We start from the raw sequence: 14634 nt of genomic DNA, 5'->3' as shown, positions 1-14634 counted from the left end.
TTAATCGTTTTAAAAACGTTAATCTGATGATCCGCTGATACGGTCTAATGTAAACACCACCTTAATCCAATCGAAATGTTGTGGAAGGACCTGAAGCGAGGAATAGGCTAAAATTCCTCCAAGCCGGTGTGCAGGACTGATCAACAGTTACCAGAAATGTTTAGTTGCAGTTATTGCTGCACAAGGGGGTCACACCAGATACTGAAAGCAAAGGTTCACATACTTTTGCCAGATATGTAATATTGGATCATTTTCCTCAATAAATAAATGGCCAAGTAAAATATGTTTTTGTCTTATTTGTTTAACTGGGTTCTCTTTAACTATTTTTAGGACTTGTGTGAAAATCTGATAATGTTTTAGGTCATATTTTTGCAGAAATATAGAAAATTCTAAAGGGTTCACAAACTTTCAAGCACCACTGTAAGAAGTAGATGTGTTAAGTTAAGATAACAGTTAGGGTTAGATATGAACAGTGGAATAGCTGTGGACAGGGAAAGTTGGGAACTACTCCCAGAAATGAAATATACAGTTGTCATAGATCTGACTGAAGGCTGCCATCTACTGTGCAGAAACCTACACAAACTGGTACGGAACACTGTATGCATCAAAAACCAAATCACTGAACGTAGAATTAGTATCCACTCTCCATGGTGAGTCACAAGGGGTGGAGTTTCTCCACAGTCAGCATAAAAGTTGATGCATCATTTCCTGTGTTTCAAAACAGTACTAGAGTCTCCTGTCCCTTCAGAAGCATAAAGATGGCAGCACAAAAAAAAAGAGGAATTCCTTTATGCTCGGTAAGTGCTTACAGGCTATAACTCAACTAAAAGAAGAATAATTATTTGTATAGTGTAGCAATAAATGTTACATTCATGTTAATAAATGAAGGTTAGTAAATAAATGTTAATTCATAGAAAATTATAGTCACAGATGTAGTTCTTTGTCAATGGATTTTTAATTCACTGCCCTGCATATTTAATTTGAGATGCGTGAACTTCAACAGTATGGCATGAAGATAAATCTCATCTCATCATCTCTAGCCGCTTTATCCTGTTCTACAGGGTCGCAGGCGAGCTGGAGCCTATCCCAGCTGACTACGGGCGAAAGGCGGGGTACACCCTGGACAAGTCGCCAGGTCATCACAGGGCTGACACATAGACACAGACAACCATTCACACTCACATTCACACCTACGGTCAATTTAGAGTCACCAGTTAACCTAACCTGCATGTCTTTGGACTGTGGGGGAAACCAGAGCACCCGGAGGAAACCCACACGGACACGGGGAGAACATGCAAACTCCGCACAGAAAGGCCCTCGCTGGCCACGGGGCTCGAACCCGGACCTTCTTGCTGTGAGGCGACAGCGCTAACCACTACACCACCATGCCGCCATGAAGATAAATAATTGACTTAATAAATAAGTTAATTTTATCAAGTAAAATTATTTGAATTGAACAACTGAAGCATACCTTTCAGTTTCCTTTTCTCAGAATTTTACTTCCTTGTGTTTAGTAGGATATTTGTTTCTTCATTACTGTACTCAGGCGGTGTGATTGTTGTTCAGGTAGGAACAAGTCTATACTGTGTGCTTGATTAGCTGAAATGAGAGACAGCTGTGAATCATCAGTACTCAGATGAACTTGTGTGTTGTTGGGATCTGTAGTCTGTGTTGCCAGGTTTGTAAGCTGTTTGGATTCGTGGGAAATTGTGTCCTTAGTAGATTTAAGTGCAGATGTAATAAGAATTGGCAATAGTTGCGTGGTGAGCTTTTCAAGTCTAGAAGCGGTAGGTATACAAAGCATATCTTCTATCTCAAAGTGTTCCAGTCCATTTAAAGCTTTAAAAACCAACAAACAAGCCTGTGTACTTAATCCTACTATTAATTGGAGATAATGAATGGAAGGCAAAACTGGGGTAATGCGATTCTTCTTCTTTGCACCTGAATGCAATTCAGATACAGAATTTTGAACTAGTTGTAGATGTGCAACAGATGGCTGGCTGATCTCACTATATGTTTTCTTGCTCATGTGAGGAATGTTGTTTGATATGGTGATTGTTCTGAGCTGAAGCTGATTTTAACAACTTTTCAAATTTTGTCTCTTTAAATTTAACTGTTAAAAATTACCCCAGGATTTTCTCCCAAGTGGCGCACAACACAAAGGTGTTTGCCCTGTTATTCAGAAAATGTGAGTTTGAATCTTGATGTTACCGGTATCTTCATCTATGGCTGGAAAAGCCTCTCCCCTATCAATCACAGTGACACTAGCTATTCATGGGCATCTGTGAGCTCATGTTTGCAGAAGAGGGCAGACAGCACTTTCTTGTCACAATTTTTCAAAATAATTAAAGAATCTTCAGGCTCCAAGAACGTGAACAGCCAAGTTTTCAAGATCTGAAATGGCACTTGCAGCCTGTCTTCCTTCCACCGATGATCAGCCCTCCTACAAAAAGGGAGTCAGTTAGACTGGTAGGAACAAAGAATCAACATGATTTTAACACAATTTTGTGAGTCTTTATTATTATTATTATTATTATTATTATTATTCATTTTTTAAGCAATTATACTGGCGCTCCCCAGTATTATAGGTGAGTGCAGCTTCATACTAAAGAGAATATGTTGATGCATCAACCTGATTTTTGATGGGTTTTGTGACCATATGACATCCATACGTACATATGTGCATCCAAACGATGTATGTATAGAGGATTTCGACGTGATGTCACAGGTGACGTGACGCCCCGGTGTCCACCATTTTGAAGGTCAAGCTAGCTAATGTCAACAACAGTAGCTAGTATGTTACTGTAGCAATGTTTACGTTCAGTCATTTGGATGACTGTTAAAACCTTTCAGTCTCAAGTTTTTCCTTTACTGTATTTACTAGTTTACTGAGCTAGCGCGCTCGCTCCCAGCCTGCCCGAGCGCGCTAGCTCAGTAAACTAGTAAATCCAGTAAAGGAAAAACTTGAGACTGAAAGGTTTTAACAGTCATCCAAATGACTGAACGTAAACATTGCTACAGTAACATACCAGCTACTGTTGTTGACATTAGCTAGTGCTAACAGCTAGCTGCTAGTGCACTACTACAACTACACCGACCCTAATAATACAGTTCTTGGTCATTGCCTGGTAACAGCAAATTTATAACGGGCCATGTCTCAACAGACTAAGAAGTTATTTCAATGACATTTAATAACATTTTGTTTATCCTGAGGACCGAAAGTAAATGAAAATGTGAACAAACTTTAGCTGTAATAAGATGGCGACCACCGGCTCCAGGGATGACCCGCTGATGTAGGCATGTTACCCAGCCTGGTTTTTAACGACATAGGTATACAGATCATGTGGGCCGAAGTCAGGTAAAGACGAGGGCTTGGTGTACTTCCGTACGTCAGTGAACAATCCTGGTGGAAGCAGGTAAACGTCGTTCTCTAAGCCTGCTAACCTCAATTTTTGCAAATACCTCTCCCTCTGCTCGCCCTGTAAATGCCCTACGTCGCTGGATAGTGAAGGTGTTTTCTGCATCTCGCTCCTTTTTCTTTTATGTTTTTTCCCTGGTATTTCCCACACGCCTGACTGCAGGTCAGGAAGATCACCCGCGCTGCAAAGCCAGAAAAAGATAGCCTGGTAACGTGTACGGATCACGTACACCAGCATCATTGATTTTCTGGTGATATCACTTCTTACTCGCGTCATCTAGGCCGGATAAAATACTCGACAATGAGACTTCGTCATGATCAACAGTGTATCGCTACCGGTAGTCGCCATATTTGTGACCGTCAAAATGGCACCGGCTACTTGTTGACATGGCAACGGTCACATGGGTCGAAAACCTCTATAACACCAAAGGGGACCCAGTCATAAATGCAAGGCAAGGTATCTCAAACACTTGACCATCAGAAAATGAAATTTGTATCTTTATTTACATAAGATGGATGGGTTTTTATCCAGCGGTTAATCCTAATTTGCTTTTGAAAAAAGAAAATACGATGGGATTATTTATTAACACATTTTCCCCTCCTTCATGGCTGTCCACTGCTCTGGGTATGTGTGTGTGCTCATTGCTCACTTGTGTGTGTGCATGAATGTGTTCACTGCTTCAGATGGTTGAAATGCAGAGGAGGAATTTTGTTGTGCTTGAGTACATATGACAAATAAAGGCCTCTCCTTCTTCCTTCTTCTTTATGGAAAATATTCACGATAGTTTCATATAAAACTAGTTAAAGCAGTTTTATTAATCTACTAGCTTGTTGGACAATTGACAGTCATAACCAGACACCTGCATGACATCAACCTTAAAATATCAAGATTGCAGCTCTAACCCTTGGAGCTCAGACGCTGCATTCAGTTAAAGAGTATGTTTACTTGTACCCCCCCCCCCCCCCCCCCCCAAAAAAAAAGTTTTTTATCCTACTGTTTTATTAATAACTGGCAACATATTTTTGCTTTGTATGCTTTTGTAGCTGAACAATTCCTTACTTTGCACTCTCGTGGAAACATAATTATTGTATAATTCAATAGCAATCATGAGCATCTTTCCTTAGTTTGAGAATCTAAAACTACCACAGATCAATATCAATTAGTTCTTATGTCTGATAATATTCGATCATAACCATATAGTAAAGATGAAAATGTAAATTGAAAGTGGTGGTTCACTGCTCTCCACCAGGCACCAAGCAGAGTCACACCATCATAAATGTTGTGCTGTTGTTTCTGGCGCATGACATGCAGGTATCAAAGAAAGGAATAAATATGTAGTCATAAATGCCATGCATATCTCATTATTGGTCTCACTGTCACAAGACAATGCAGCAATTTATTGATGTGAAATACACAACCCTACGCAATTCAGTGGTTCATATGCTATAATATTCTCTTCAGGTTGATTTTGTGCCCTTGAAAATATTTTCCTCAAACACTTAAAAGCTCCACTTTTCGGCAGTGCCTTAATATATATATAAAATGCTCTTCTTAAAACCGTGTAAGGCTTTGCAAAAGACATACTGTTATATTTAAATAAAAATGAATCTTGAAAAATTATTCTTCCTTCAGGATGTGATAATATTGTGAAATGACTTTTAATATGCTATTAAATGTCATTTCATGGTAGTGTAAATCTGGAGAGCTGAGCTAGTATTGGAATATTTATAGATATTTTATTGCAGCATTATGTGTCAAGGTAATTAATTATAATATGTTTTCTTCCTAAAGATCAGTCCACGGTATCTGCACACAAACTCCACAAGCCACACCTGGCCCTTTGGTGCCATAGCAGAACTGATTGGTGAGTCAAAATGGCTTCTTTATTATTTTCTTCATTCCTTCATCCATTTGATTACCGGACTGTTTTTCATAAACAATTGAAACCTTCCACATTCTGAACTATAGGCAATAATCTGTTTAGTTGACAAGGGCAGTACTAGAGATTAACGCTGAGGAATCTCACACCTCCCACTCACAGCCCTGAGACATCTGAACACCAGGAAGGGAAATTATGTGAAATTGCTGTTTTTGTGTTTTTTTTTAACTACAGTTCAGCATTCAACACTATAATTCCCTCCAAACTTACCACCATTTTGGAGGACCTGGGACTTCCTGTAGCCTGTCCCTGTGTCAGTGAATTTTCAAGTTCCTGACGGAAATCACAAGCAAAATGGTTGGGCAAACATGTTTCACTCTTCCTCACCCTCAGCATGAGAGCCCTCAGGATTGTGTCCTGAGACCCTACTGTACTCATTGTACAATTATGACTGTATGGCCACTTCCAACTCTACCAAAATTGTCAAGTTTGCTGACAATGCTATTGTGGTTGGCCTGATCTCTAATAATGATGAGAAGGCTGACTTGGAGGAAATTAAAAGCCTGGAAAACTGGTGCCAGGAGAACAACCTTGTCTTGAATGTCAGCAAGACAAAAGAGTTGATAGTGGATTTCAGCATGAAGCAGGAGAGGAGCTACCAGCCCTCCTCTCTTTTTTGTATATAATATGCATACAGTGGTGCTTGAAAGTTTGTGAACCCTTTAGAATTTTCTATATTTATGCATAAATATGGCCTAAAACAATCAGATTTTCACACAAATCCTAAAAGTAGATAAAGAGAACCCAGTTAAACAAATGGGACAAAAATATTATCCGTGGTCACTTATTTATTGAGGAAAATTATCCAATATTACCGTACATATCTGTGAGTGGCAAAAGTATGTGAACCTCTAGGATTAGCAGTTAATTTGAAGGTGAAATTAGAGTCAGGTGTTTTCAATCAATGGGATGACAATCAGGTGTGAGTGGGCACCCTGTTTTATTTAAAGAACAGGGATCTATCAAAGTCTGATCTTCACAACACATATTTGTGGAAGTGTATCATGGCACGAACAAAGGAGATTTCTGAGGACCTCAGAAAAAGCGTTGTTGATGCTCATCAGGCTGGAAAAGGTTACAAAACTATCTCTAAAGACTTTGGACTCCACCAATCCACAGTCAGACAGATTGTGTACAAATGGAGGAAATTCAAGACCACTCTTACCCTCGCCAGGAGTAGTTGATCAACAAAGATCACTCCAAGAACAAGGCATGTAATAGTCAGTGAGGTCACAAAGGACCCCAGGGTAACTTCTAAGTAACTGAAGACCTCTCTCACATTGGCGAATGTTCATGAGTCCACCATCAGGAGAACACCGAACAACAGTGGTGTGCATGGCAGGGTTGCAAGGAGAAAGCCACTGCTCTCCAAAAAGAACATTGCTGCTCGTCTGCAGTTTGCTAACGATCACATGGACAAGCCAGAAGACTATTGGAAAAATGTTTTGTGGAAGGACAAGACCAAAATAGAACTTTTTGCTTTAAATGAGAAGCGTTATGTTTGGAGAAAGGAAAACGTTGCATTTCAGCATAAGAACCTTATCCCATCTATGAAACATGGTGGTGGTAGTATCATGGTTTGAGCCTGTTTTGCTGCATCTGGGCCAGGATGGCTTGCCATCACTGATGGAACAATGAATTCTGAATTATACCAGCGAATTCTAAAGGAAAATGTCAGGACATCTGTCCATGAACTGAATCTCAAGAGCAGGTGGGTCATGCAGCAAGACAACGACCCTAAGCACACAAGTCATTCTACCAAAGAATGGTTAAAGAAGAATAAAGTTAATGTTTTGGAAAGGCCAAGTCAAAATCTTGACCTTAATCCAATCAAAATGTTGTGGAAGGTCCTGAAGCGAGCAGTTCATGTGAGGAAACCCACCAACATCCCAGAGCTGAAGCAGTTCTGGATGGAGGAATGGGCTAAAATTCCTCCAACAGTTACCGGAAATGTGTAGTTGCAGTTATTGCTGCACAAGGGGGTCACACCAGATACTGAAAGCAAAGGTTCACATACTTTTGCTACTCACAGATATGTAATATTGGATCATTTTCCTCAATAAATAAATGACCAAGTATAATATTTTTGTCTCATTTGTTTAACTGGGTTCTCTTTATCTACTGTAACGGTTCAGTGTTTGTGGGTGGAGCACAGAGGACGGCAGGACAGAGATCAGGTTTGACAGCACGTTTTATTGCCACACTTTTCAGCATAACAATTATGTATGCACTTTTCAGACACACACACTCAGCGTCTGGTTCAGGAAGAGCTCCCCTGCTCTCTGCTCTACCTCCCTAAATAGGGCGCGGTCACTGGGAAGACACACACAAACAGGTTAATTGCCATCAGGTGTAGTGATTCTGCCACTTACCTTCCCTGACTCCGCCCTCCTGTCACAGACCGGCACTTGACCATGCCCCCGCTGCCACATACCCCCACCGCCCGACTCAGGCCGGGCGGCTGTCCGGCCTGCAGCCAACTCCCCCCCCCCCCCCCCCCCCCCCGACGGGAGAGGAAGTCCGCCACGACCATCTGCGCCCCCGGCCTGTGGACCACCTTTTAAATTGAAGGGTTGGAGTGCCAGATACCAACGGGTGATCCGCGCGTTGGCATCTTTCATGCGGTGGAGCCACTGGAGGGGCGCGTGGTCCGAACACAGGGTGAAAGGGCGCCCCAGCAGGTAGTAACGGAGGGCGAGGACCGCCCACTTGATCGCCAGACACTCTTTCTCTATCGTGCTGTAGCGCCCCTCACGCACTGACAGCTTCCTGCTGATGTACAGGACGGGGCGGTCCTCCCCCTCCACCTCCTGGGACAAAACCGCCCCCAGCCCTCTGTCCGACGCATCGGTCTGCAACACAAAGGGGAGAGAAAAGTCAGGGGAGTGTAAAAGTGGCCCCCCACACAGTGCAGCCTTTACCTCCGAAAAAGCCCGCTGGCATTGCTCCGTCCACTGGACCGGATCTGGTGCCCCCTTTTTAGTGAGATCAGTCAGCAGGCTGGTGACGTCTGAATAATTAGGTATAAACCTACGGTAATAGCCAGCCAGCCCCAGGAACTGTCTCACCCCCTTTTTGGTCTTGGGCCTCGGGCAGGCCGCAATTGCTGCGTCTTATTAATTTGGGGACGCACCTGCCCGTTGCCCAAGTGGAAGCCCAGATACCGTACTTCCACCCGCCCAATCGCACACTTCTTTGGGTTGGCTGTGAGCCCCGCTCGCCTCAGCGACCTAAGGACGGCCCTCAGATGTTCGAGGTGCCGCTGCCAGTCATTACTATAGATGATGATATCATCTAGATAAGCGGCCGCATAAGTGGCTTGAGGGCGGAGGACTCTGTCCATCAGCCGCTGAAACGTAGCGGGCGCCCCAAACAGCCCAAACGGAAGGGTGACGAATTGGTGTAAACCAAACGGTGTGGAAAAGGCCGTTTTTTCTCGGGATAGTGGAGTCAAGGGGATCTGCCAATATCCCTTCGTCAAATCCAGCGTCGAATAAAAGCGAGCAGTGCCGAGTCGATCGAGCAACTCATCAATGCGAGGCATTGGGTACGCATCGAATTTAGACACCGCGTTGACTTTTCTGTAGTCCACACAGAAACGGACCGACCCGTCGGCCTTGGGTACCAAGACCACCGGGCTACTCCAGTCACTGTGGGACTCCGCGACGATGCCCATTTCGAGCATGGTCTCAAGTTCTTCCCGAACCACCTTTTTTTTGTGTTTGGGCAGTCTGTAAGGGCGGCTACACACTACTACCCCCGGGGGCGTCTCTATGTGGTGCTCTATGAGGTTAGTGCGACTGGGCAGGGGTGAGAACACATCCAAAAACTCGGCCTGCAACTGGGCGACCTCCGTGAGCTGGGTCAGGGAGAGGTGGTCTCCACAGGGGACCGGAGGGGTACGTGATGTCAATGCCCCTTTTTGAACCTCCGGCCCCAGCTCTGCCTTCTCCGGAACCACCGACACCAACGCCACGGGGACCTCCTCCTTCCAGGGTTTAAAGAGATTGAGGTGGTAAATTTGTAGTGCCCCACCCCTGTCCGTTCGCCTCACCTCGTAGTGAACGTCCCTGACTTACCGTGTGACCTCAAAGGGACCTTGCCACTTGGCAATCAATTTGGAGCTCGAAGTGGGCAACAGTACGAGTACTTTATCTCCCTGGGTGAACTCCCTAAGGCGCGTACCCTTGTTGTACAGGCAGGCTTGCCGTTCCTGGGCCTGCCGCAAATTCTGCTGGGTTAGGTGGGTGAGCGTGTGGAGTTTTGCGTGCAGGTCCATAACGTATTGAATTTCGTTCTTGCTTTGTGAAGGTCCCTCCTCCCAATTTTCCCGCAGCACGTCTAGGATGCCGCGCGGCTTACGCCCATATAATAATTCGAATGGGGAGAACCCCGTGGAGGCTTGGGGAACCTCTCGCACTGAGAACAACAAGGGTTCGAGCCACTTATCCCAATTACGTGCATCCTCACTTACGAATTTTTTAATGATTTTTTTGAGGGTGCGATTGAACCGTTCCACTAAACCGTCCATTTGTGGGTGATACACACTGGTGCGGATCAGCTTAATCCCCAATAACCCATACAGTTCCCGCAGTGTCTGTGACATAAATGTAGTGCCTTGATCAGTCAGAATCTCTTTCGGGATTCCGACTCGGGAGATGACGCGGAAGGGTGCCTCTGCAATATTGCGTGCTGAGATATTGCGCAGAGGCACTGCTTCCAGGTATCGCGTTGCATAGTCCACCAGAACTAATATAAAGCAGTACCCTCGTGCTGACCGATCTAATGGCCCGACGAGATTCATCCCAATTCTCTCAAACGGAGTCTCGATCAATGGAAGAGGGCGCAAAGGCGCTTTTGGAATGGCCGCTGGATTTACTAACTGGCATTCGCGGCATGCCGTACACCACCTACGAACATCGCCGCGAATCCCCGGCCAATAGAATCGGGCCATTATTCAGGCTAGTGTCTTGTCCTGCCCTAGGTGTCCAGCCATGGGATTAAAGTGAGCCACCTGGAATACCAATTCCCGGCGGCTCTTTGGAATTAAAAGCTGCGTGATTTTGCTCTTTCGTCTGAGTGTCCTGCGTCACTCGGTATAATCTATCCCTCATAATAGAGAAATAGGGGAAGGACGGGGTGGCGTTCGGCGGGAGCGTTTGACCATCGATTACTCTCACTTGGTCAAACGCATGTCGCAGAGTCTTGTCTCGCGACTGTTCTAACGGGAAATCCACGAGGGATTCCCCGAGAGAGTGAGGAGGAGCCTGGGGCTCCTCACTCTGACGCGGAGATGACGTAGACGGCTCTGTGACAGCTGCTCCCGCCAAAGCGACATCGGGACCTCCCCATGCTAAATGGCAGGACTCTCTACTAAGCGCGTCAACAACCCCCGAAATCCCGGCCAATCAGTCCCCAAAATCAGAGAGTAGGTAAGGCGAGGATTAATCGCCGCCTTCACTATAAATTTTTCCCCTCTGAAAAAAATGTGGACTGACACCAAAGGGTAGCTGTGAACATCCCCGTGCACACACAACACCTTCACCCCCTGTGCTCCCCCCAATGCCTCGTTCTGCACCAGGCTTTGGTGAATTGAGGTCTGATTACAGCCAGAATCCACCAACACCTGATATGTATCCTCTTGGATACTCACCGGTATGCGATATGCTCCGGCCCGATCGAGGGCGGCCTCTGGCACGTCGGGGATCCGAACCACCGCGCCCACCTCCATCGCCGTGCACTGCTGTTGAAAGTGGCCCGGGTCCCCGCAGCACCAGCAAACTGGCCCGGGCTTTCCCTCTGCACCGGTGATCTGGGGCTCACTCACCTGAGGGGGGGGAGAGACAGACACAGAAGGGAGAAACGGGAGGGCACCGCTGGTGCGGCAGGCCGGCTGGAGTGGTGCCGGCCCCCGCCTCCGCGGTGAGGGAATGGGGCGAGGACAGGACACAGGAGGAGGGGGAGAGAGAGAGAAGAGAAGAGAAGATGCCATCTGCTGTCCTGCCGCCGGGACAGCCGCCAAATGGTCCTCTGCCAGCTCGACTGCCTGATCCAGCGACACCGGGCGGTGGCACCAGACCCACTCCGCCGTTCCTGCTGGCAAGCGAGCGACGAACTGTTCCAGCACCACCTGGTCAATGATTCCCTCGGCGTCACGGTTGTCGGCCCTCAGCCACCGCCAGCAGGCGTCCCGGAGCTGCTGGCCAAACGCGAACGGCCGGCCGACTTCCTCCAAGCGCAACGCGCGGAAGCGCTGGCGCTGCTGTTCTGGGGTGCGCCCCACGCGCTGGAGGACGGCCCGGCAGAGGTCCGCGTAGGCCAGCCGGCGGCCGGCGGGGAGCTGTAGCACGGCCAGCTGTGCGTCTCCCGTTAGCAGGGGGAGGAGGCGCGCTGCGCGCTGCTCCATCGGCCACCCCGAGGCTTCGGCAACTTGCTCGAAGAGCATGATGAATGCCTCAGGATCGTCCTGTGGGCCCATCTTGGTGAGGGGAGACGGGCCCACGGTAGGAGTGCTGGTGGACCCCGCCGACGCAAGGAGGTGCCGGAACGCCTCTCGATCTTCTTGTTGGGCCAACACCAGGGCCTCGAACCATTGTTCTTGCTCCTTTCGGAGGGTGAGTAGTGCCTGGTGCTGGCTTTGCTGGGCCGTGGCGAGGGCATGGACCAGTTCAGCGAACGGGTAGGACTCCATGGGGCTGTTAGGCTGCTGTGCTCCAGTCCCCGGGTTTCGGCACCACTGTAACGGTTCAGTGTTTGTGGGTGGAGCACAGAGGACGGCAGGACAGAGATCAGGTTCGACAGCACGTTTTATTGCCACACTTTTCAACATAACAATTATGTATGCACTTTTCAGACACACACACTCAGCGTCTGGTTCAGGAAGAGCTCCCCTGCTCTCTGCTCTACCTCCCTAAATAGGGCTCGGTCACTGGGAAGACACACACAAACAGGTTAATTGCCGTCAGGTGTAGTGATTCTGCCACTTACCTTCCCTGACTCCGCCCTCCTGTCACAGACCGGCGCTTGACCACGCCCCCGCTGCCACACTACCTTTAGGACTTGTGTGAAAATCTGATGATGTTTTAGGTCATATTTATGCAGAAATATAGAAAATTCTGAAGGGTTCACAAACTTTCAAGCACCACTGTATGTGAACAATAGCCCAGCAGAGCAACAAAGAGGTTCCCTAGTGGGCCAATCAAATGGTTCACTGCAGCTCCAGAAACATAAGAAAAGAAAATGATTCAATACGCTCAAATAAAAAAGAAACAATAATGATTTAAGGTTGGTCTAGGAGAAATGGGGGGGGGGGGTGTTCCATGATGTATTCCTGCTCTCACGCCCAGTGTTCCCAGGAAGGGCTAATTGCCACTATCCTGACCAGAATAAAGAGATTACTGAAGATCATGACTGAATTAATGTTTTTTGTTTGTTTGTTTATTTGTTTTCCATGGTTAACTGAGGTTTATGATTTTTAGAGCTGGCTAAGAACATAAACACTCTTGAGAACACATGAAACAGTGTTTTTCTCCCCTATTGACAGACAATGCTTATGACCCAGATGTCAGTGCAAAAAAAATCTGGATAAATAAAACAGAGGTCAAAGGTCTGGACTGTCTCACCTTCACAGACAATGGAAAAGGCATGGACTATGACAAGATGCACAAAATGCTCAGGTATGATTGTATTCATGAAGACTGCCTTATCCTTCAGAGTGCAATTACATCATCCAGCAATTCATTTTAACTATGGAGACTAGATACTAACTGTGTAAACAGTATACTGTTTCTCTTTTTACTGACTCTCTCTCTCACAGTTTTGGCTTCAATGATAAGCAGACAGTAAGAGGCCATGTCCCAGTGGGCCTTTATGGTAACGGCTTTAAGTCGGGCTCCATGCGCTTGGGGAAGGATGCTATCGTGTTCTCAAAGAAAGCCAACACCATGTGTGTGGGTCTCTTGTCACAGACTTACCTCAAGATGATAGGAGCACAGACTATTAAAGTGCCTATTGTCATGTTTACCGGCACAAACCAGACTTATATCCTTTACCTAGAAACATCCATCCATCCATTATCTGTAACCACTTATCCTGTGCAGGGTCGCAGGCAAGCTGGAACCTATCCCAGCTGACTATGGGCAAGAGGTGGGGTACACCCTGGACAAGCCGCCAGGTCAGCGCAGGGCTGACACAGAGAGAAACAACCATTGACACTCACATTCACAACTACGGTCAATTTAGAGTGACCTATTAGCCTAACCTGCATGTCTTTGGACTGTGGGGGAAACCAGAGCACCTGGAAGAAACCCATGCAGACACGGGGAGAACATGCAAACTCCACACAGAAAGGCTCCCGTCAGCCACTGGGCTTGAACCCAGAACCTTCTTGCTGTGAGGTGATAGTGCTAACTACTACACCACCGTGCCTACCTAGAAACAGATAGATCAATTTCATATGAATGTTGGATAGAAATATTGAATCTAAAATTTGCATTGCAGGAGCATTTATAACTGCAAGAGAAAATAAGATGGTTAACAAAAAAAAAGACATAAAACAAATTATCACCAACCACTTAAACTACAAAATTGTTCTTCAGTTCATTTATATTATAGCATATTACATAGTAACTACTATAAATTATTCATTGTGTAAAGTAATCTTCTTTTGGCTGCTCCCGATTAGGGGTCGCCACAGCGGATCTTTCGTCTCTATTGCTCCGTGTCTTCCGCATCCTTCTCTACCACATCTGCCACTTTCATGTCCTCTCTCACCACATCCATGTATCTCCTCTTTGGCCTTCCTCGTTTTCGTGTGCCTGGCAGCTCCATCCTCAACATTCTCCTTCCCACATGCTCTGCATCTCTTCTCAGGATGTGCCCATACCATCTCAGTCTCATTTCTCTTAGCTTAATTCACAAGCTCTCTACATGTGCTGTCCCTCTGATGTGCTCGTTCCTTATCCTGTCCAACCCGGTCACTCCCATCGCAAACCTTAACATCCTCAACTTCGCCACCTCCAACTTTGATTCCTGTCTCTTCGTTAAGGGTACGGTCTCCAATCCATACATCACAGCTGGTCTCATTGCTGTCTTATACATCTTACCTTTCACTTTTGCTGGGACTTTCCTATCACAAATGACTCCCAAAATCCTTCTCCAACTGCTCCACCCTGCCTGCAGTCTCTTTCTCACCTCACTATCGCAGCCCCCATTTTCCTGCACAGTTGACCCCAGGTACTTGAATTCACCAACTTTCTTTACGTCTACTCCTTGCAT

At 46.3% G+C, this 14634-nt stretch overlaps 1 protein-coding gene across 2 annotated transcripts in view; it reads left to right on the top strand.

The window, feature by feature from the left end:
- The first annotated feature begins 718 nt into the window (after window positions 1–718).
- The window catches only part of LOC132891652 (MORC family CW-type zinc finger protein 3-like), a 113041-nt gene continuing 99125 nt past the window's right edge, over window positions 719–14634 (top strand). The window contains exons 1-4 of one of the 2 annotated variants that reach the window (XM_060929444.1): window positions 719–797; window positions 5211–5283; window positions 12902–13034; window positions 13175–13398. In XM_060929444.1, the coding sequence (XP_060785427.1) occupies window positions 759–797; window positions 5211–5283; window positions 12902–13034; window positions 13175–13398 (469 nt within the window). In that variant the 5' untranslated portion in view covers window positions 719–758. The remainder of the gene's footprint in view (window positions 798–5210; window positions 5284–12901; window positions 13035–13174; window positions 13399–14634) is intronic. The other variant, XM_060929445.1, reaches the window with a different exon arrangement.

The sequence above is a fragment of the Neoarius graeffei genome, chromosome 9 (genome assembly GCF_027579695.1).
Source record: "Neoarius graeffei isolate fNeoGra1 chromosome 9, fNeoGra1.pri, whole genome shotgun sequence".
NCBI classification, from domain to species: Eukaryota; Metazoa; Chordata; class Actinopteri; order Siluriformes; family Ariidae; genus Neoarius; species Neoarius graeffei.
Note: the sequence above shows the minus strand (reverse complement) of the source record. Positions and strands in the feature narration are given on the sequence as shown.